General features: G+C 38.1%; 2 protein-coding genes across 4 annotated transcripts; both read right to left on the minus strand.

The window, feature by feature from the left end:
* Positions 1-9,788: 9,788 nt before the first annotated feature.
* LOC130968387 (protein FAR1-RELATED SEQUENCE 5-like) lies at positions 9,789-17,287 on the minus strand. Of its 3 annotated transcripts, XM_057893622.1 has the most exons (5): positions 16,597-17,287; positions 11,203-13,599; positions 10,464-10,751; positions 10,243-10,364; positions 9,789-10,158 (listed from the first exon to the last, which is right to left on the minus strand). In XM_057893622.1, the coding sequence occupies exon 2, from the start codon at positions 13,571-13,573 to the stop codon at positions 11,258-11,260; it is 2,316 nt and encodes a 771-aa protein (XP_057749605.1). In that variant the 5' UTR covers positions 13,574-13,599; positions 16,597-17,287; the 3' UTR covers positions 9,789-10,158; positions 10,243-10,364; positions 10,464-10,751; positions 11,203-11,257. The 3 variants fall into 3 exon arrangements, with proteins under 3 accessions (XP_057749605.1, XP_057749603.1, XP_057749604.1); XM_057893620.1 differs by having other exon boundaries at positions 9,789-10,364; XM_057893621.1 differs by having other exon boundaries at positions 9,789-10,364; positions 11,066-13,599.
* Positions 17,288-17,304: 17 nt separating this feature from the next.
* Positions 17,305-18,621, minus strand: LOC130969275 (protein VAPYRIN-LIKE-like). The gene has a single exon (XM_057894932.1). It carries the CDS (start codon positions 18,619-18,621, stop codon positions 17,305-17,307), a length of 1,317 nt encoding a protein of 438 aa, XP_057750915.1.
* Positions 18,622-21,984: the final 3,363 nt, after the last annotated feature.

A 21,984-nucleotide genomic window follows, 5' to 3' on the forward strand; every position in this document is an offset into this window, starting at 1 on the left:
ATTCTTAAATCAATTACATTTTATTTAACTATAAATTTTATTAAATATATACAAATTAAAAATATAACAAAAAATTTAATTAACCACAATTTATTTTTTAATATATTATTTATGTTTTATCTTCATGAGGTTGATAGTTGAAAATCGCTAGATGATATTTAGTTTAAACTAGTCAAACCATCTAACGGTCCTTCAATATCAACTTCACCAAAAATAATTGCATGTGACTTTTCACCAAAATAATATAACAATAGAATAAATATAAACTATTAATAAGTATTAAAATTTAAAATGGTAATTATTTTTATAAAGAAAAAATAACAATACTAATAATAAAGAAATAATTAAATTTTATAGAATTATTTAATTATACCGAGTTAACCGGTTCGACCAGTGACCCAACGGTTGACCAGTGACCCAGTGACTCAGTAACCTCACCGGTTCGATCACCGGTTCGGTTCTGACAACTATGCCTGATATAGACTGGTCTAATCGAACCAATTGAATTTTAAGTTCTTAATTATTTTATATGTTATTTACGTGAGACCGATTTTATCGGTTTAACCAATGGTTAATATGTTGAACCAATAAACCAATAAACCAACCGCTTGGCGGATTCGATCACGGATTCGGTTCTGAAGCGACTATGCTTTGACTTCATCCAAAATAAACACCGATATCTTTTTTTCATATGTCTCATTCCTAAGAAATTTTATATTTAACAGGAAAAAACTTTTAAAATAGGTATCTGTGACTCATATTAGGGTTTTAAGTGTTTAGTTGAAAAAAATAACGTCAAAAAAAAATTGTCACATCAAATAGTCGCTAGAATGTATAATGTAGCAGTCTTTAGTCCATCTCAGTATGTCGTTAACGATTATGTGAGACAGTGACAAAAATAATAGAGAACCAATGTGAGTCATAACTATTAAGTTGGGAGACTCAATTGAGTAAATGGAAATTTATGAAATTAGATTGAAACATAGTTGTTAGAACCGAACCAGTGATCGATCCGGTCAAGCTATTGGTTCACTGTTTATTGGTTCAACCGATATATCACTGGTTGAACCGATAAACAGTCTCACGTAAATATAAAATATAAATAGTTAAACTTAAAAAAAATTAGAAACACATATCTTCACTAACATTTTACGAAGAATCAAGACTCAACTTCTAAAATAACTAATATAAAAAAATTATAAAATTTTAATACTACAATAGTATCTTATTTTGACACAATAACAAATGATTAATTCACAAAGCCTATCATCTAACTATAATATCAATAGATTTTAACACTAACATCAAAACAAATAACCTTAATCACAATACTAGCAATACATAGATCAGTAAATGAATAAATTTTTAGTGAAATTTATATCTATATTAATAACAGTATATAATTAAAATGTAATCAATTTTAAAAATAGAAAAAAACAAAATTAAATTAAATTACATATTGATGTATACTATATAATTAGTATTTGTCAAATATATTTTAGAAGTGCAATGGCTAAGTAGAAGTAGAGGTTGCTTTTGCTCCAAGGTTCTTGGTCGAGACCTTGTGGAGACATTTTAAAGATTTTTTCAAGCAGACCAGTTCGGTTAGACCAGTTTGCACCGGTTCACATCGGTTTTATTTCTTAAACGGTCTAAGGAGTAAACCGAACCAAACTAGGGTTCAGTTCTAGTCTGGTTCTCTAGATTTCTGTGCGAACCAGCGAATGCAGTTCCGTGTTTACAACTACGATTGAAGTACGAACATAATTTCAGAGACCAATTAGTATTATCTCTTGTTGACAGTTACGTTCTTTAACGGAAATTAGATCTAATAATGGTTATAATAAAGAAGCATTCCTTTGCACAATGAACCTATAGTAGTAGTTAGGGTGTTTATAGAGTAGATCATATCCATATGAATCCACAATGTTATCCGTATCTGACCTGTAATTTGAGGATATGATCTGATCCGTAAGATGATCGGATTGGATCGAATCGGATCGACACTCTAATCAGATAGAATTAAATATGTTTAAAAAAGTAAACAAAATTCATTGACCTTTTAGTACGATTTAATATTTTTATTCATCATAAAATACTTTTATAATTACTCATAGAAATTTGATAATAAAAATCATTCATTTTAATTTTACTTTTACGTAACCTATATTTTTTAATTTTAAAATAATTTTAATGTATTTTTTAGTAATATTAATTTTTTACTGTATATATATTCAATTATTTTTAATCATATAAATAAATTACTCTTAATAAGACTTTTTTGTATTATTCAATTATCTTTTTTAAAAATTAATTAATTATTAAAATAATTAAACTTGTCACAACAAAAACAATAAAAAAATTATAAATAAAAAAAAACCAGCGTGATCATTTTTTGTATTTTTATTCATATTTTAACTATAACTAATATAATTTAATTAAATATTCGAAATTCAATTAAAAATTATTAAAACTTAAACTCAATAAAAATTTATATTCAATGATTTTCCTATTAAATATATTTAATAAACTCTTACAGCATATTGGTTGACATTAGTTTTTATAATGTTATTTTTTTTAATGACACTTTATTAAAAAACCATGTTTTTAGAAGTTTTTATAAACTAATTAATATTATATATTTTTGTCATATATCACATGTTGTAATTAAAAACTTATTTATTTATAATGCTTATATTAAAAATTTATTTATTTCTAATTTAGCTTTTCTCTTTTTAATAGCGTGATGATTGTAACGCGAAAATTGGAACGTAAAGCCTACCAAATTTGTTATATATTTTATACCTAACCTCTTAAAAGAAGGTGGCTATTGTTCTTAACTCAAATTAAATTTCAAAACTGATTTCCTGTAATTATGTGTTTATATTTCTCTCCACGAAATGTTATTGTTTTCTATTTTACAAGCTCGAAAGCCTAGTCCCAATATGGAATCGTGTGGCCGTTAATCGCTTACGTTTCTTCATGAAAATAAAGCTCTTATACTTGGGTGAACAAAATTCTCCACCACATATTAACGCCATACGTCCACAGTCAAACAACAACGTCCTGGTATGTGGCTTCGGATGACGTCGTTGCATGCATAACCAGGTCTTCTTCAAATTAGGCTTCGACCGGGGTTGGCTCGCGGACGGTGGATCGCGCCATGCATATGCCAATTCTGATGCCTCTCGGGTTGCCCGCGGCATATGCTTCCGCTACACTTGCAGGTGCCTCGCATTGGGAAGGCATGCAGCAAGAGATGGAAAGTTAGATTTTGACCTGGCCCGGCATGCACAACGTTTAAAGGATGTATGCACTGGAGCCCCATGATGAGCCTCCCTTAGCTGGTGTAGCGGTTGTGATGGAAGCTTCCGGGCCCCCCGACCCTTCTAGAACACATTTTAATAATGGCACCGTCAGACACGTTATCACCCTCGTGCGTGGGTAAGTGTCTCCTCATCAGCCTTAACGTCCGTGCAACAGTGAGCACGTCCACGGCAAGTGTTCATTCTCAGCGATCTCTTGCTCGTTCCATGTAAAGCCGTAATACGTGTCTATTGTCACGAGCAACACCTTGAACGTAGCGAAAAAATACGTATGAAGCATGTGCGATAGACGAAGAATGACCGGCGAATATCGAGCAGAGGCAACATCCTCACAGTTCAAAAAAGGTCCGACCACGATAAATAATGTTTGAGTTCAAACATTACTACGAAACAAAGGGTCAATGCATCATGGGACACGTACATGCAACCAGTAAGGATTAATAATTGCACATACATACGGCCACAGCCATGATTCAGCTACAGGAAAATAAATTATAAAAATTTTTTTACCAGCTTAATAGTGAATAATATACTACTAATCACCTATAAAAATAATCGGTGTCAACTCGAGGTATACCAAAAGATTAAGATAGGCAGCAGTTGCCCTTCTCCAAGATTGCTCACTCGAGATGCCAACTTATAACAGGGAGTCGTCAAGTTGCATTAACTGTCGCTAAACACACTGGTAGAGGCAGTCTTGCAACTCACCCCAGCCTTTTTAAATGTGAAATTGGCCGAGGAGCGCACCCGTTAAAAGAACCGAGGTAACTAGGAAGGTAACTGAGTCATGCCTTTGCTCCCAATGCCACCCAATCCGAAGAGAACATGGAAGGTGTTCATGTTGCTTCCAAACGGGTTTTTGTAACGTGTTCGGTGTTTGTTTAGTGGGCTGATGCTCTCCCCAAGATGGAGTGCCATGGTTTTGGAGGTCGCTAAGATTATTTTCTAGTATAACCCTGAAGGGATTGGTGTACTACATTATGGGGTGGTAGTGGTAGGGGGATACTTATACGAAGTGGTATGGAATGGACATATTTGTCCCCATCATACCAATATGTAGCGGGGCCCAGTAGGTCCTAATAGTCCTTGTTTTGTCCGTTGTGAGTTTTGCTATAGCAGCTATGATGCGATATCTTGATGGACAACTCAATGTAGCCCGCATGGGTTGTGATCCCTTTAGAAGGACTACTTTGCCCCCCGCAATTGTGATTTCCCGCCAAGAATATGAAGACCTCATGGTCATACTGATTTATCGGGAACGAATGTCTCCAAAATGAAAGGGTAGTTCTGTCAAAGCGATCCTCATGTAATGACTATGAGGAGGGGGTAAAGCAGCTCGAGTGGTGCAGGAAGATCACAACACTAAACCAAAGGCATTGCACAAACGAAGAAGACGTTGCGCCTGTTAACCTCCTCCACGAAACTCGCCTCCATGCTGGCGCATCGCAGTGTCCGAGTCTGACTATAATATTCCCTCGGCACTGTTTCTCGGCACGCAAGATTCTTTCCTTGAAAGAGGACAAAACAGAGCAGTGTCGCCTCGTTGGGGGTCCGTGAATGGAGTCCTGAGTGGTGGACACGTTCGTTATCCGTTTGCAGAGACCACATCAAAGATTCGTTCGTAGCTCGAACCATGTGAGTTGATGCCATCCACACTTAGCTATGTTCTGTTTAAACCGTACCGTTACTATTTCAACACTGTCAGGGTACTCGTGGTCCATTCCCACGTCCTTCCATTCACAAGCTACCCGTAGTCACTATCTCCCCGGTGTCGGAAAACCTGTTCTTTTGAAAATATCTTTCTGTCACCCTTGTAGCATTAGGGTTCCGTGTAGATATCTTGAATCTAGTTGGCCCCGTATGGTTGGTCGTTTTTGCAGGCCCACGAGTGGGTGGCCGAAACAAAAAAGTCATATTCAGACAACAACCTATCTGGGCTGTGTTCGCAAGAAAATGTGTGGCCTTGCGGGTTGTTGTGCACACAACCATGTCCCCTTTATCTAACTGGGCCTGTCAAGGCGATTCCTGGCCCTGAAAAGCTGAAAAGAGAAGGGGGTGCACTGGGGAGCCTTCGACGGAGGTTTTTTTGTATTGCTGCGGCGTTTATGCCCTTGTTGAATGCTAACTGGTGAAATTCGTGGGTTTGGCAGGCGCTCACGTCGATTGTCCTTCGGTGAGAAGTCGATCGGAAATGCTCAGGTCAAATCGCTTCCCGTACCGGAACCGGTGCCTGGTTCGAGTTCGAAATGTTCCTCGTGTGCCAGGAAGAGGTCGTCTCCTGCCAATGGCTGGTAAGAAAGGATATTCTTTTATTTATTTTTGCTACCACATATACAATGCATGGAATATACATGGATAATTTGCTAAAGTTTATTCTCGCTTGACGTTTACAGGGGCTTTGTAGGAGCAGATGCGGATGAAGTCGCGTCATGTGGAAGTTGCCAATCCTCCCATGCTCCCAAACCCAGGTATGTCTTAGTTGGGTAGTTTTCCTTAGCAGTAAAAATGTCACGTATTTCGAAGTGCATGATTTTGTGATGTGGTACGTGTTGATGCAGGACTGCGAAGCCCTCGCGATGAGCATGGTGACAAGTGTATCCGGGATGCAAACGGAGATGAGAAAACTTTCGGCAACGCTGTCCCGGCATGATGCCCTTGTACAAGAAGTGAGGGATGCCATCAAACTACTGCAAAGAGCCAATTCTGCTATTTCCCTGAATCCGGTTTCATTTGGGCACTGCGCCACTTGCCGGTGCTGCACGGGGGAGGCCACGCCGACTTCAAAGAAGAGGACCATCGACAGCCACGTTCGAACTCCTGGAGAGGGCAAGGGTCCGTCATCCCGTCCTACTATCGACACAAAGTTCACGGTTGACCATGCCTTTCAGATCTTCGCGGAAGGAGAAACCCGCAAGAAAGAATGTCCGGCCCCGGAAAAAATCCCAACCAAGCCCCTCGCCGGAAGTGGTTCGGTCTTATAGGATAAAGGGGTTTATTCATATCATGCATATGCTTATTCCATGAAATGTCCGTTCTAGATAGCATAATAAGGCACTTGATTCTTGCAGGTCGATTTGACTACCGAGGATGTCTGGGATAGCCCAAAATGCATGAATACACCTAAAGAAGGCAATAGATGCATTCCTTGGTCCACTAGGAATCATAGCGATTACAATCCCGCTGCGAACGAGGACCTGCTCGATGGTTGGCAGGGGATGGCGATGAAACGCCCGCAAATTCCCGAGTGAGTTGTTCAATCTGTTTACAAAATACCTATTACAACCTCCACTCTAGCATGCAAAATCAGGTTTGCTGGTAGTTATTCAATCGTGACACTTTGCTTGGATTTCGCAGGCCATGAACCTTGCATTTCAGCCGCAGAACGAGATGAATCTTTCTCCAGTTGAGCTGGCCGTGGCGTCTTATGTCTTCTGCAGGGATCTTTCCCAGAGGTTAGTAACATGCGGTCGTTGTTGCAATAGGTGCTTGGCGGTTGGAATCTTGTACGATAATCCCTGTCTGACATGATCGCATGGTTTCTTGACAGCGAAATACTGGTAGATGTCGGCGACTGCATAGCTAACAGGGCAGCCCTGATGACCCTTGTTCCGAGAGCGGAAGTTGTGGACGATGTACGTCCCTGTAGCGATTATCATTGTTTTGATGAGCTAAATGGCATGCCTTTATACGAGAACTGAGTATGACACAGAGACCCTGTTCTTCATTAATATCTTTTTTTTCACATTAGGTTCTAAATGTGGTCGTACGGATGCTCACACGGACTTCGAAACAAACTCAATGGTTCCTCCCCACAAGCATCATGGTATGTTAGCTATATTCGTTTTCGAATTTGTTGAAAAGTAATTGACTTGTTCGGAAGACAATGTTGATTTGTTTCCCTTCTTGACGTATCTCAGCAGGCCGCACTCGAAGGCCGAACGCTTACCTCAGGAACTGCCACCTCGGTTCGTAACAACTACATGCGGTGCAAGGTGGACAGGGTCACGAGGGTATGTTAGCTACCTTACCCAATTAATTTCGACATTATGATTTCATTCTACGCCTCAAGTCTGATATCTTGTTCAATTTTTGTGTAGATACATCAACCCATGTGGTGTGATGGTCACTGGTATCTCATGATAATTGATGTACCCCGCATGAAACTCATTTACCTGGACTCCCTTCGAGATCCTGCCCAAGCAGAAGCAAGGAAGATCGGCATGACGCGCGTGGTGAGTATCCGGGTTTAATGCCATACTATTGGATCGTATCACTTTATTTATAACTGTTGAGGCTGGGTTCGTAATCGTCGTCATATATTCTTCCTCCTTATGTAGGCGTTGTACCTTGAAGGGCTGACGTTGGGACAATCTTGGCTCGCTGGCAACTGTTCCGTTCGACCCAGGTTTTCCACATTTGAATTCGAAGAACCTGAACTGCCCCAGCAGGATCCCAAATCGTGAGCTACTAAGATCCCGTCAACAAGGCTCGCACATGCATGCATGACTCAGCAAACTTAATAGTGTGGCAACTCATGCTAAAAGTGGCATCTCCTTTAGAATGTAAACTCACTTGTTTTTTTTGGCTGTCCAACAGAATGGACTGCGGCGTGTGGGTGGCACAGTGGATGATTAGGGACCATCTGTGGCAGAATTATAGTGTGCAGGTATTTATTCCGTCACTTGTTCATGTCATGATAGATATGTGTCTTCTTGACTGGCTATGTTTGTCGGGTTTGGTTTTTCCTGTGTTATAGAACGTCAGCAGCGCAACGCGTATGCGGTTGGCGGTAGATCTGGTGATGAAGTCGCACAACGAAATGGCTAGGGACATCGTTGCCAAAGCCGTTGCTCACTGGCAGGTGGAGGCCGAGTAGCCATCGCCCTTGAAGAAATTCCGGTCCTATACTTTTGCGAACCCTTTTTTGGTGCATATCCAAGAACCGTGTGGCCATTTTGGAACTACCCGCAGCCCCACGTTAGATTAAACCCTGGGTTGCATACAAACACTTTTGGAGTAACACAACCAATTTGTTGTTCACAGCTGTTGAGCTTGCATAGGTAACGTTCTTCCACTTCGGAATTCTATAATGTGTCTTGGCCAATAGCTCATGTGCCTTTGAAAACGTGCAGGACCTACAGCACCATTTTGTAGGAAGACGTTCTGCAACTCTAACCATTTTGTATAAGTACCTTATGTAACTGCGACAGTCTTCTTAAGATCATATTGCCCAGGACCAAAGAATGGTCAAGTAATGTTCATATCTATTCTATTAGTAAATACCATACGCATTTTATCGGAACTTTATATGAATAGATGATATACGCTTACACGATGTTTGGTTTGATAGAAAATAAGAAGGGGACAATGGATTACAAGAGAATAGAAGGAAAATGTGTGGAAAAGATTTTCTTTCAATCACAAGCAAGAAATTTTAAACAAAATTGCTATATAGTTCTATGTCCAATACTTTCCTTAGTCATATTATGGATCACAATTATCAAGAAAAAGTATTTGTTTTGGTTCGACCTGTAATTCTATATGAAATTACAAACGGTTTCAATTTAGGGGGATTCTCTTATATAACACAACACATTATGTTTCTTTTGATACAAAATTTCTAAGAAATTAAGTGATGTTTACTAGATCGAGAATTGACCATTTTTGGTGTTAAAAAAAAATTATAGATCCAAATCCAATTAACAGACATTAATATAAATTTAGTGTTAACATGTTATTGGATTAAAAATTTAAATTTAAATATGATACGTATTAGATAATTAAATTTAGTCAAATATATAAAATTATAATGTTTTATACTATTTATAAAGCCTATAAAACAGGAATAAATAAAAACATTTGTTTTTTATTTTATGATAAAGGTGTCTTTGTAAAATTATACTAATGTGATTTTATCTCATCTCACTTTTCTTTTCTTCTAAACAAAAGAAAAAACTTCCTCTATTATCTTTCCTTTTAGTTTCTATTCATCAAAACAACACAAAGAACTCAAATTTTGCTTCCATTTACTGTTATCTTATTTTATTTCCTTCCATTTTCTTGCAAAAATCCAAACATACCCTTACGGAAAGAAAAATTATGTAACTCTATAGTTGTTTTTTAAAGAAATGTATACTGAAGTGGACCATGGCTGGATTCACACCAAAAAAAAAAAATTAAATACGAGTTACTTAATGGGTGCAAGGTTTTTACAGATATTTTATTTTGCACAAACAATGCTAACAACGAAGTTAGCCCAGGGGTTGTGACGAGCATTCCTTATTCTGAGATCGCATCCTCGGACCCTTGCTTTGACATTATGGGACCCGCCAAAAAAGCCCCAAAATAAAATGAACCTTATACGTGGCCCATCCGACCTAGCGTTTGCTCATGGCCCGTTTGCAACAGTACATGCTAAATGGATTTGTTCCATGGAAGCCCAAACATTAATACCCAATAATGTCAGCACAAAAAGGACATCGATGCATTTTACCAAAAAAAAAAGACATCTATGCAACCTACAGCTAAGATATTCCAAATAGCAACACCAAGAAATTCATTCAAGTTCAGAGCCTAAATTTACTCAAACAAGTTCAACTTCAAAGCCTACAGGAACTCAGACAAAGCCTTCAGCAGCCAGTCCTTCTACTAAGAAAGCAGATTCTCCATCTTCATCAACGAAGCAAATAACATCATCTGGCCATAATTATGCAGACAATGGGAGCTACGAACATAGTGAGAAACTGAGTATAGGCCAAGCTATTCCGGAGACAAAATTAAACAAACCCAACTAAAACCTCAAATAATGCTTCAATTTGTCACCAGCAAGACACTAGAAATGTAGTTACAATAAATCAGAAAAACAGAGCACACACTAGTGAAATCTGCAGCTTCCACTTAGCAAGACAGACCTTACCGAAAATAATAACTTTTTGCAAGACACAAAGTATTCGGTATGTGTTATCCCCCAGCTTAACATCAAGTTCCACGCGTGGGAAACCCCTGCATATTGCTCGACGAGCGACGACCCATCACATTCTGTTCAACATGAAAAGGCACATGGTTTAGTGGACAGGTCCGAGCTGCTAATACATCCAAAGACAAAATATTGGAGTACATCTCAGGAGAACCCCGTACCTGGAGCAGCCACCGTTCAAACAAGTCCTCATTCATAGCCCTCATCGGAGTTGACATACTCCCGTGCCCGGCGTGCGGCGGCGGATCGCTTTGGTGCCCGGAGCAAGGTTGGGATGCATAGAATTGGTGGATGTGTTGGCCCCCAAGGAAGAAGTTCCCCCCACTTCCCCCGCCAGAAAACGGAGGACGCCAACATGGACTACCTCTCCGACTCACCATGGAGGATGTATTTGCCGCTGAGGTAGACACGTTATTCAGACCAGCTTCGCCGTGACCCGAGGTTTGATCCTGCAAGCATGTATGCTATTTTAGATTCTGTGAAAAATATAATCCGCTAGGCCCAAAAATAATACATGTAATTAAGTTCAACAAGTAGGATACAGCAAAATCTCCCATTTTCATGTTCACTTAGAACGAGTTAACATTTCTACCTTAATTTCTTTACTTATCTCAAGATATACCACCGTTCCAATCAGGATACATATTACTCAAATGACATGCAATATACTAAAAAATAAGGCAATTCCTACCCACAAATAACATCACAGATGGTCCTTTAACTCAGGGAATAACATGCAAATACTCAAAAATAAGGCATCTACCTAAATATTTCAGTGTAAAACAACACTAAGGTTTGCGGTGTGATCTGATCCAGGAAACTAATTCCACAATTTCACACAGAGGTGAAACCTGAGAAGCAACACATTCATTTGGGCCTAATGATGTTTCCTTATATTACCTCATACGCATGACCGAGCTCGGTCGGAAGAGACGCTGAAGCGGCTGCAGGGCCGTCATGCGAACCGTTGCCATCCGTGGGGAGACCCCATTACCAATCCCGGACACCCCTCGTGCACAGTACCCGCTGCATGTCCTCTTGGTATGCCCGGGTGTGCCACATTTGGTGCAGCAACGCCTCTTCCCTCGCACGTCGGGTTGACTACATTGGTCGAACTCCTTTTCCTCTTAGGGGCACCTTTTGTTCTTGCCACAACCGGGTCCTTCATCGCTTTCCACCCCGACATACCTGGCTGACCACCTGCCCTTTCATAAACTCTGTGACGTAGCTTATCTATTAGACTCGCGATGCTCTCCTTAGCGAATTCGAAGTCTTCACGCTCATCCGAACCAAGTGTTGCGACCAAGCTTGTGGCCGAAGAAAGTGCGGCATACCTAAGCATGCGACCTTCATCTCCAGGTCTCATTGTCACCGGCATCCGTCTGGAATCCTTTGCATCCTTGCACCATCTTCTCACAATAAGGCTGTCCGGTATTTGTTCCAAACCCTCGTACTTCATCAGGCAGAATATGTGACTACATGGAATACCCTCACTATTCCACATCGAACAGTCGCACTGAATTTTCTTGTCATCTGGGTCGAATAAAACCTTGTGAATCCTACCAGGCGCGCCCATCCTTGAAAACTTGTAGACAACCGTGGTGCTGATGCTGTCTCTCCCACGAAACAGCAAGGTTGCAACACCCCTGATTTGTTTCTTGACCTCTCTAAAAACTGCTCGAGTGTACAGCTTCGATGCAAAAAGCTCGATAGAGTCAAGCCCGGTTGTTAACACGGGGCTGTAGTACGTAGAATAGAACTGCGCCGTGACTTCGTTGTTTCGATAAACCTTTACAACGCGATCTAAGCTGTGCACCAGCTCCAAAATGCTATCAGTGGATTTCAGGAACCCCTTTATGTATGCATTAATCCCCTCACACCTTGAGGTTGTTCGGTATCCCGCACAGAAAGTGCCCCGGAGATATGCTGTTGCCCAACTTTCTTTAACCTCGTATGTTTGTTGAACCCAACTATTATTTTGTAGGCCAAGTGACTCCACCGCCGTCTTCCAATATTCCTCGAAGTCCTCCACCTCGAAGTTCGCATACATAGCCTTCTTAAAAACCTTTCGGAACTCCGTATCCTTAACCCGTTGAACACAGTTTTTCTCCAAGTGCCACCCACACAGCCGGTGCCTTGCTGCCGGGAACACCTCCGCGATGGCTGCGCGCATCGCTTTGTCCCCATCCGTGACAACAACACACGGAGTCTTCTCTCCCATTACATCTACAAGATTTAACAGCAGCCACCGGTAAGTACGAACTTCCTCATCCTCCAGGAGCGCAAATCCAAAAATGGTTGTCTGTTTATGGTGATTTGACCCAGAGAACACTACAAGCGGTTTCTTGTACTTATTAGACCGATACGTCGAATCAAAGGCCATAACATCACCAAATAACTGATAGTCGGTCATCATTTCACCGTCGACCCAGAAAAGGCTCCCCAGCCGATCATCGGCAGTTCGCGTGTAATGTGCTACAGTCGTCATGTCGGCATTCGCCTTGCCCTCCAAGTAACTGATCGTTGCTGCAGCATCGCCATCACTGATTCGGGCCAGCCTTTGACCATGTATATAATTATACAAATCACGCTTTGTAAATCGCAGCATTCCATACCCTCCAGATTGACCAGCCATGTAAGCCATTATCTTCGCAGTTGGTATACCAAATTGCTTCATGCTATCAACTTGTGCTTTGTCACCATCACTCATCGAGCGATGGCTAGGTACGAGGTGTGAAAACATGGCCGGAGCAAGCTCGTGGTTGTGCTCATCGAAGATGCTCCTGACCTTCCACACACTGCGTTGCACATCATAGAAAATCTTCAACTTCGCCTTGCAGTCGGTTCGACTCTCCAACCTCTCCTCCCTAACTCGCTCAGGACGATCATAGTGCTTAGCATGTCTTGTGCCCTGTCGATGGCAGAAAAAGTCTCTCCTGACCAAAACCCCGTCGACACGCCCCACATCGCCCTTGCGGACCCCGAAACCCCTCATTCTAGCAAACTCCTTGTAAGCAAGATAGGCATCCTCCTCCCCGACAAACTCTCTGCCCATAAAATCCTCTGCGACAACTGGACGACTTTTCCCATCATCCCCGGCATGACTGGCACCACCTGAGAGGTTACCATTTTCATCTTCTCTGCATCCTGTTGGGTCACCTTCATCCTCGTCCCCTTCTTCGTCACTCGCATAATAACAGCCACGGTCTCCATCGGAGCTGTTGTCATCCGACTCTTCCAATTCAGCTCCAAAAATCCCATTGAAATCCATCGGACTTATCGGTTCACAGTTCTAGCCTGAAAACATGAAAGTGTGCAACAGGTTACAGTCAACCACTCCGCCCATGAAACTTCTTCACAAATTATACTGCAGATTCTAAAAAGCCAAACAACCATGAACACACACCACTGTAACGGACAACACCCTAACGTCTTATGCAAAATCAACTACATCATAAGCCCGGGACATCCGTTTCCCTCACGAATAGATATTCCCTTCAAGAAATGTCCTCAAAGATCTTCCTCTATCATGAGTAACAAATGCGAAAAAAGGAGCTTCAGATTCAAGTTCTCACATATGAATGAAAATTATTTCGATCACGACAAGGAAATCTCATGTTGAGTTCTAATCCTATTATATTTCCATGAAATATTACAAACACAACACCTCAACCTGAAATACGTTCATAACCCTATCATAACAGCCCTGTTACAGATGAACTTTGCAATTGCACTCCTAATCACTACAGCAGCCAATGATTACTAACACCAATCCGCAAGGGTTACATAGTTTCTCGACTGCTAAATTTTAAGAACATTGCCAATGGCATAACTCGTCTCAAAGTTACAACACAGGATATTCTGTTTCAACATACACACAAGTTTGGGTTTTTAGATGACTTCATATTCTGAAAGTATTTAGGAAAATTCAATAATATTTATTGCTGAGTTATGAATCAGTGTGACAGAAAAATCCATTAGCTGCAGAGAATTTCAGAACCTCTTCCGTATAACAATACCACTATCTAACTATAAACAGCCAAGGACATCTTAATGAAAATGTTGATGCATTTAACAGCTTGCACCTACAACAGCTACGGGTTCCCTTAGGGGCTACGAACAATAAAGGGATGGTGGCAGCAATAGAAATAAAAGGGACACCTCCAAAATCCCATCAGTGAAGACGTATGATAGACATAAATTGAAGGGTTTCTTACTTAAATAAATTTTGTAGAACCCAAATTTAATGGGTTCCCCTGAAATGAGATATGCAACGTCATTACCCTCTTCCTATGATTATATAATTCGTCCTAGACTGTGTGGGATTAAATAAAACGTACACCATTTCAGCCTGGAACGATTAATGCATGATCTGGTAAGGGAAAGAAAGGGTAAATCGTGCCAGGGTCCCTAGAGTTAAAAGGAAAACGTAAATCGTCCGGACTGATAGGTTTAACATGTTGTCGGGCTAAACCTCATTGGGCTGCCACGATTTACACACAAATGGACCCTTCTCACCCTGGCACAATTTATGTATAATAGGCTACTTTTACTTTTAATATTTTAATTTAAATTAAATCCGGTTAAATATTAACTTAAAAAAAACTTATAATTTCATTATTAAGATTAAATTATATTAAAAAAAAAGGCATACTAGCAACCTATAATAAAAGAGTACTAAGTTTTAATGTATACATTTAAGGTTATTTTTTAAAAATTATGTCAAAAGGTGTTAAAAATATAATTTAAAATAAAATAAATTCATAATGCTTTGAATAACATAAATTTAAGTTTCTATGAAATTTCTAGTATTCATTGTTGATATGATTTTTTTAATCAATTTTGTTCATACATATTTTTTATAAAATTTTGTTTGTCATTCTGTAAAAACTTTAATTTATGTTACTCAAGTCCACATAAATTTAACTTATGCAAAATTACATTTTTTAACACCCTCTGACATTTTTTTAAAAGAAAAAACTTAAATTTATCTATTAAACTTTAGTGCTCTTTTATTATAATTTATCAGTATTTCTTTTAATTTAATTTAATCTTCTCAGTAAAATCAATCATTGAAATTATAAAAAGTATATTTTTATATCTTAAGTTAAAATTTGAATAAATATAATTAAAATTAAAATATTATAAGTTAAAATACCCTATTATACAACCATCACTCTATAGTAAGAGTGTTAACGAAGCTGCTAAGATGCCTAATTTCTTACGTCTTACCCTAAACTACATATACCCTAACTCATTAAACCCACCGTGGAACAAGGTCTTCTTTCAAAATTATTCTATATTGCATATTAAGCATATACTATATGATCCAACACACTATATGATCTAACATACTAAGGTAGTTAAGTTTGCCATGCAATCAACTCAACAACATTACAAGCATAAATCTTCCCAACCCAGTAAGTCAGTAACACGTGAATCGCGCCAGGGTATGTAGGGTCTCCTTTGTGTGTAAATCGTGGCAGAGCAATGAGGTTTAAGCCAACAACATGTTAGCCTCGAACGATTTACGTTCTCCTTTTAACTCTAGGGACCCTGGCACCATTTACCCTTTGTTTCCCTTCCCAGTTCCAGCCTGAAATGGTTTACGTTTTATTTAATCCTACACAGACTAGGACGATTTATATAATAATAGGAAAAGGGTTATCATGTTGTAGATCTCATTGGATATCAGTGAATTTGGGTTCTATAAAATTTATTTAAGTTAAAAATCCTAAATTGAAAGAATTGCATTGGCGTGGGAGCTTTCTGCAGGTCCCCTGCCAGAGTAGTCATAATCGTGTAGCAAGTAGGATGTTCGGCTTACTCCGGAAAGGAGCAAAGCTTCATTTGATTCCATAGGATGTTTCCCAATCCCCAATCACATGCCTGGAACAATATCCATGTCTAACCCCTATTGGACTATTGGTCCAGTAGACGAAAATCAGACACCTTCAACTATTTTCCGATCCTGATTGGTGAGCCGGATTCATCTAACATCAACACATCACAACGATAGACATTCTACTTATGTATGAACCTATACTATCATTTGTTTTCAATAAAAAATTGATAATCCACGGCGCAGATATCTGTCCCTAGCCTAATACATTTCGAATCTAAATCACAAAATTTAAACTCCTAATTCCCTTTTCGGTGTTCTCTCCATGCGAACATGGCCCCATCTATATCCTTAGGCTACAATTAAAGTACAAAACCCACAGCAGTAAAACCTATCACATTATGCACAAATTTACAAATAAATTCAAATAAAGGAATGAAAATACAACACACCTGACTTTGAACTGTATCAGTGTCCACCAACCGCGAGAACCCAAATCGGGGGAGAAGTGACAATCTTCAGATAAAAACTGAGATCTGACAGGAAATGCGTTGTTTCAGCGGCAGAGTTTTGTTTCCTTGGACCTTCCACAGCCTTCTTTTCCGTGGAACGGCGGCCGGATCTCCGCATCAGACGGCACGTACGGCTCACTGCATCCTTCAGCGTCGGGACCTCGCGCAAGGAAGTCGTCCTACCCCTCGGCCTCAGATCACACGCACCCACGTCCCCCGCTGGACACCACGGCTGCAACACCACCTCAGACCTCCGCTGCGTCCGTGCTACGGCGCCCAGACCTACGCAACTGACGCCGGCAACGAGATTCACGGAAGGAGACGCGAGAGCCCCGTTTGCTACGGCCAAAGTGGGTAGGGCTTTCGTTGCGATCCTAGTGCTGCCAACTTTTTCCTTTTCCCCCCGTAACTCAGAAATATTTTTTTTGGAAATTGACCCGCAAGTGTTTTTTTCAAAGCCCACAGCCACAATGACCCACCATCAAATCCAGTCCTCATTCCATACCTCTTCGACTCGGCTCACCACTAGTAAGCCTTCTGAGCTTACATCAAATCTCACACCCTCAAAGCCTTCTCCGTTATAAATTAAACGTCACACGTGTCCACTTCCAGCCACAAAAAACAAATTCTCTGTACGCTTTTCTCAATTTACATCTGTACACTAGTCTTCCCCATAAGCAAAATAGCAACTTGCAAGTGCCCTGCCTCAACAGCACAATGTAAAGGAGTGTAACCTGCATCATCAACCGCGTCAACCCACGCGCCATGATCAACCAACACCTTCACGCTCTTAATCCGACCCTTAAACGCAGCCCAATGCAGCGCCGTCCACCCATTCTGGTCCCTCCGATTGACCCACGCGCCTTCCCCCAACAACCTCTTCAGCGCGTGAACATCGTCCACCCTAGCAGCACGGAATAGCAAGTCACCGAAACGCAGCGTTTCGGCTAAGTGAAAGTGCTTATTCTCTTCGGCTAAAGAAAACGCCGTTTTCCCGAACCGATTCTTAACGTATTTCACGTTCGAGCATTCTAACAAACACTCAACGGCGTTTAAGTTTCCGTTAGAAGCTGCGAAGTGAAGCGCCGTGGAGCCGTTAATGTCGATGGCGTTAGGGTTTACGCCGATGGAAACGCTGAACTCGATTGCTTCGACGTGGTCGTGAATCGCAGCCTCGTGAATAGGCGTTTCGCCGTTACGATTCACTAAATTCACGTCCAATTCGTCACGGAACGAGTCCAATAGAAGCTCCATGAAATCGATTCTGTTCATCGCCGCGGCTTCGTGAAGAACTAGGTCAACCGAGTTTTCAATTCGGGTTCCAGAGTCTACCAGAAGCTTCAGAATATCGAAATTCCCGTGCCGAATCGCGTAAGGGATTAAGGATTTTCCCGTTGAGTCTCTGAAATTAGGGTTCGCGCCGGCTTTGATCAAAACGGCTACGGTTTCTACGTTTCTTTGTTCAATTGTGGGTTTTATAAGGTTCGTAACTTGGGGCTTTGTGCATTGGGATAGTGAATTGGTGAAAAGCTTGAAGCTTTCGGGGATTTGGGTATGGTGGGTGGTGATGAGGAATTCGGCGACGGTGGGTCCGACGAGGGAGATGGTCAAAACGGCGTCGCGGAAGACGTGGGGGCCAGGCTTGGAGAAGAGGCGGCGGAGGTCGTCATGGTGGGCCTTTCCGACGGGAAGCATGGCGGTACGGACGGTGACGGCATCAGGAGGGTCGGAGAGTGGTGGGTGGTGGTGATGAGTGAGTTGGAGAATGTAATTGGATGATGAAAGTGGTGGGATTATGGAAAAGGGTTTATTGATTGAAAAGATTGATGGGTTTGTTGTTGTTAGTGACACTGCCACTGTCATTGTGTGCATTAGGTTTGTGAGCTTGAAAGTGGAGCTGCACTTTTGTGACTTGATGAACACAACTTCCACTTCATTTCTGTCTGGTTTCACAAGCCTATCCATGTTGTTGGATTTGAGGATTTTGAGTTTGTAGATTGTGTTGTTGAGATTAAGAATTTATGGAGAAATTGTTGTTTTATGTTATTGTTGTGTGAGTTTATATGGTGTTTGTGTGTCGGGGGGATTTGAGTCAATGAATTGGATCATTGGATGAGAAAAAAGTGTGCTTGCAGCAATGGAGGCCCTTGTTTTCTTTCTTTATTTGTGTGTTATTTTATTGCTGGTTTATGGTTGATTGTTTATATCTATTGGACTGGTTTTGATTAATAATATATATACGTTTGTATTGTTGTAGCATGCCTGTTGCTTATGGTTTGATGGTGATAGGAAAAGTGTGGGAAAAGGGTGCATTGACAATGAGAAAATGAAGGTGGATGGTGTTTGTGTGTGTTGAGTGTGAAGATCAATATGAGGATGCCATCCATGGATATATGTCATATCAAGACATATTCTCAACCTCAATGCCAACACACAAATATTCTAAATTTTTAAAATAATAAGATTTATAATATCAATTTAATTTTTATATAATTTCAATCTATGAAAGTTTTACATAATTAATTAAACATGTAAAGTCTAAATGCATGAATTTAATCAAATAATGTTTTATATTAATATATTAAAATTAAACTCATAATATTTAAGTATTGAAAAAATATAGGGTACTAATATACTATGTGTCAATTTATTGTCAATAATAATTAATTATTATATTTTAAATACATGTATGAAGAGATACATCTAAAAAATCCATCTATAAAGATACTTTAATTAGACACAGTTATAAAAAAGACATTTTTATTAGACACATTCAGTCATTTACAAAGACACTTCCATTAAATACAATTATAAACAAGAATTGACAAAAATTGATAGAAATACTATTAATAACATACCAGAATTGTTAAGTATTTACTACTACTAATATTAGAATTTTGAATTATATTTGATATTTTAATTCGGATTTAAAGTGTCTTTCTCATTAAAAAAAAATTAAATGATATATATATACTCAAATATCCAGACACTTAAGGTGTATTTGATTTGTATTAGTATTTTTTTTAATATTTTCTATTTTTAAGATTTTTTGAAAGAAAAAAAATAGTAAACTAATAAAATTATACTTGTTTATTTTCACAAAATTTAAAAAAAATAAAAATAAAAATAAAAAATGCCCGTTTAATATTTTTTTTTTCTCTAATGTATATAGTAGGATGCTATTGTTGTTGACCAAGTGGACAGAGCAAAGACAAGGTAAAATGGTGGGTAGTGTAAGTTAAAAGATTAGAACCAATTCAACTGTAATAGAATATTTTACTATGCAAAATCTCCACTAGGTTGATTTTATTATCATAACATGAACTAACAATCTAGCTAGCACGTTTTGTGCCAAGTGAAGACAAGGACTCTAATGTAACCCTCAAAAGATATTCTGTTATGTATACTGTTTTTGGCCGTATGTGAATACAAATACCAACTCTATTATATTTGGATTATAATGGCTACAACTTCGGAGAAACATTTTACGAAAATAATTTATAATGTGGTCGTAATCAGCAACCATGCGTCATTTACTTGTAAGTTTTAGTCATAAAAAATTGCCCCATGATGTTTAATTCAAATAAAAATCAAACTACTAAAGTGAAAGGAATAATTTCAATTTTTATTGGGTTCGTCTAGTGGTTAATTTACTAGTTTACTTAAATAAACATCAGGAATTCGAATTTTATTTTATGCATATAGTAATTAATTGGTCGACAATAAATTTTTAAATAGAGTACTGACCTGTGACGGATTAATAATTGTCCTGCCGTGTTAAAAAATATCATAAAAATCCAAAATAAAAAAAGAAATCAAAACATCATCCACCTTATTGTGTAACATAACACACAAGTGTTGCTGTAACAATTTTCAATTGCCATATAAGAGTTTGTTAGTATTTTAATTTAGAGAAAGTTTAGAGAGCCAGCAATTTTGTTAAAATTTGGCCAACACTTAACCATCAAAAGTAAAATAAGTAATCCTGCACCATTGGATGTAATTTCTCACCGTTAAACACACTTATGATGGCTAATTGATGGCTATATATCACAATTTCTGCTGGTCCCCTAGCACTCCTCTTTAATTTATTGTACATTAATAAAGATGATGAAATGAAAGCAATAGCAATTAAGCTGACATTTTTGAAGAAACTAGAACTTTGAGAACATCATATTATCTTCAAATAAGTCTTCAATGGCCTGCTTAATTAAGCCTTAAGCCATTCATAAATTGACTAAGAAACAGACGGTTTAAATTCCTAAATAATATATAGGTCCTTGGTGGCTATGTAATATAGAATGTCTTGACTCTTGTGGTTGCTACATTTTTCTTTAACTGAATTTCCACGATATTTTATTTAGAGAAAATGTCACTCCCCTCTCCTGCGAGATGCTAAAATGTCACTCCCCTTCCCTCTATTTTATAAATGTACATTTTTCTCCCTTCTAACTTTTAAAAAACCTCCTTTTTAATCCATTTTAAATTTTTTGTGTTAATAATGTTAACTTTATCCATTTTTTATGAAAAAAAATAAATTATTTTTTAAAAAATATCCATTAACAAAAATTTTATTTTTTATCATTAAATTTTACTTACCAAAATATCCTTTAATAAATTATTCTTTTATTAATTAAATTGTATTTTTAACGAAATATTTTTAAAAAAATTAATAATTAAATTATTTTTTTCTAAGATACCTATTTTTCAATAATTTTTTAATTATTAAATTGTGATTTTACTAAAATTTTTGTTAACAATTATTTTTATATTTACTATTAATTTTTTTATATTAATATATATAATTTTAATATTAAATAAAAAAATCTTACCACTGGTAATATGTATAACAATTAATATTTATTGATATTGAAAAATAATCTTACTAAAATTTTTTATTTAATGTTAAAATAATATATAGATATCAAAAAATTAATAGTAAAATATAAACAAATTGTTAATAGAAATTTTGGTAAAATTATAATTTAATAATTAAAAAATTATTAAAGAGTATTTAAAAAAATAACATAATTATTAAATTTTTTAAAAATACAATTTAATCAATAAAAAAATAATTTATTAAAGAATATTTTATTAAGCAAAATTTAATAATAAAAAATAAAATTTTTGCTAATGAATATTTTTTTAAAAATATTTTTTTTTCTTAAAAAATGGATAAAGTTAACATTAGTTAACACAAAAAGTTTAAAATGGATTAAAAATGAGGGTTTTTAAAAGTTAAAAAGGAAGAAAATGTACATTTATAAAATAGAGAAGAGGAAAGTATCATTTTAGCATCTCATAGAAGAGGAGAGTAGAATTTTCTCT

This window comes from Arachis stenosperma, chromosome 3, assembly GCF_014773155.1.
Source record: "Arachis stenosperma cultivar V10309 chromosome 3, arast.V10309.gnm1.PFL2, whole genome shotgun sequence".
Lineage (NCBI taxonomy): Eukaryota > Viridiplantae > Streptophyta > Magnoliopsida > Fabales > Fabaceae > Arachis > Arachis stenosperma.

Coding starts and splice junctions, on each gene's coding strand:
- LOC130968387 (XM_057893622.1), bottom strand. CDS start 13,573: ATGGATTTCAATGGGATTTTTGGAGCTGAATTGGAAGAGTCGGATGAC.
- LOC130969275 (XM_057894932.1), bottom strand. CDS start 18,621: ATGGATAGGCTTGTGAAACCAGACAGAAATGAAGTGGAAGTTGTGTTC.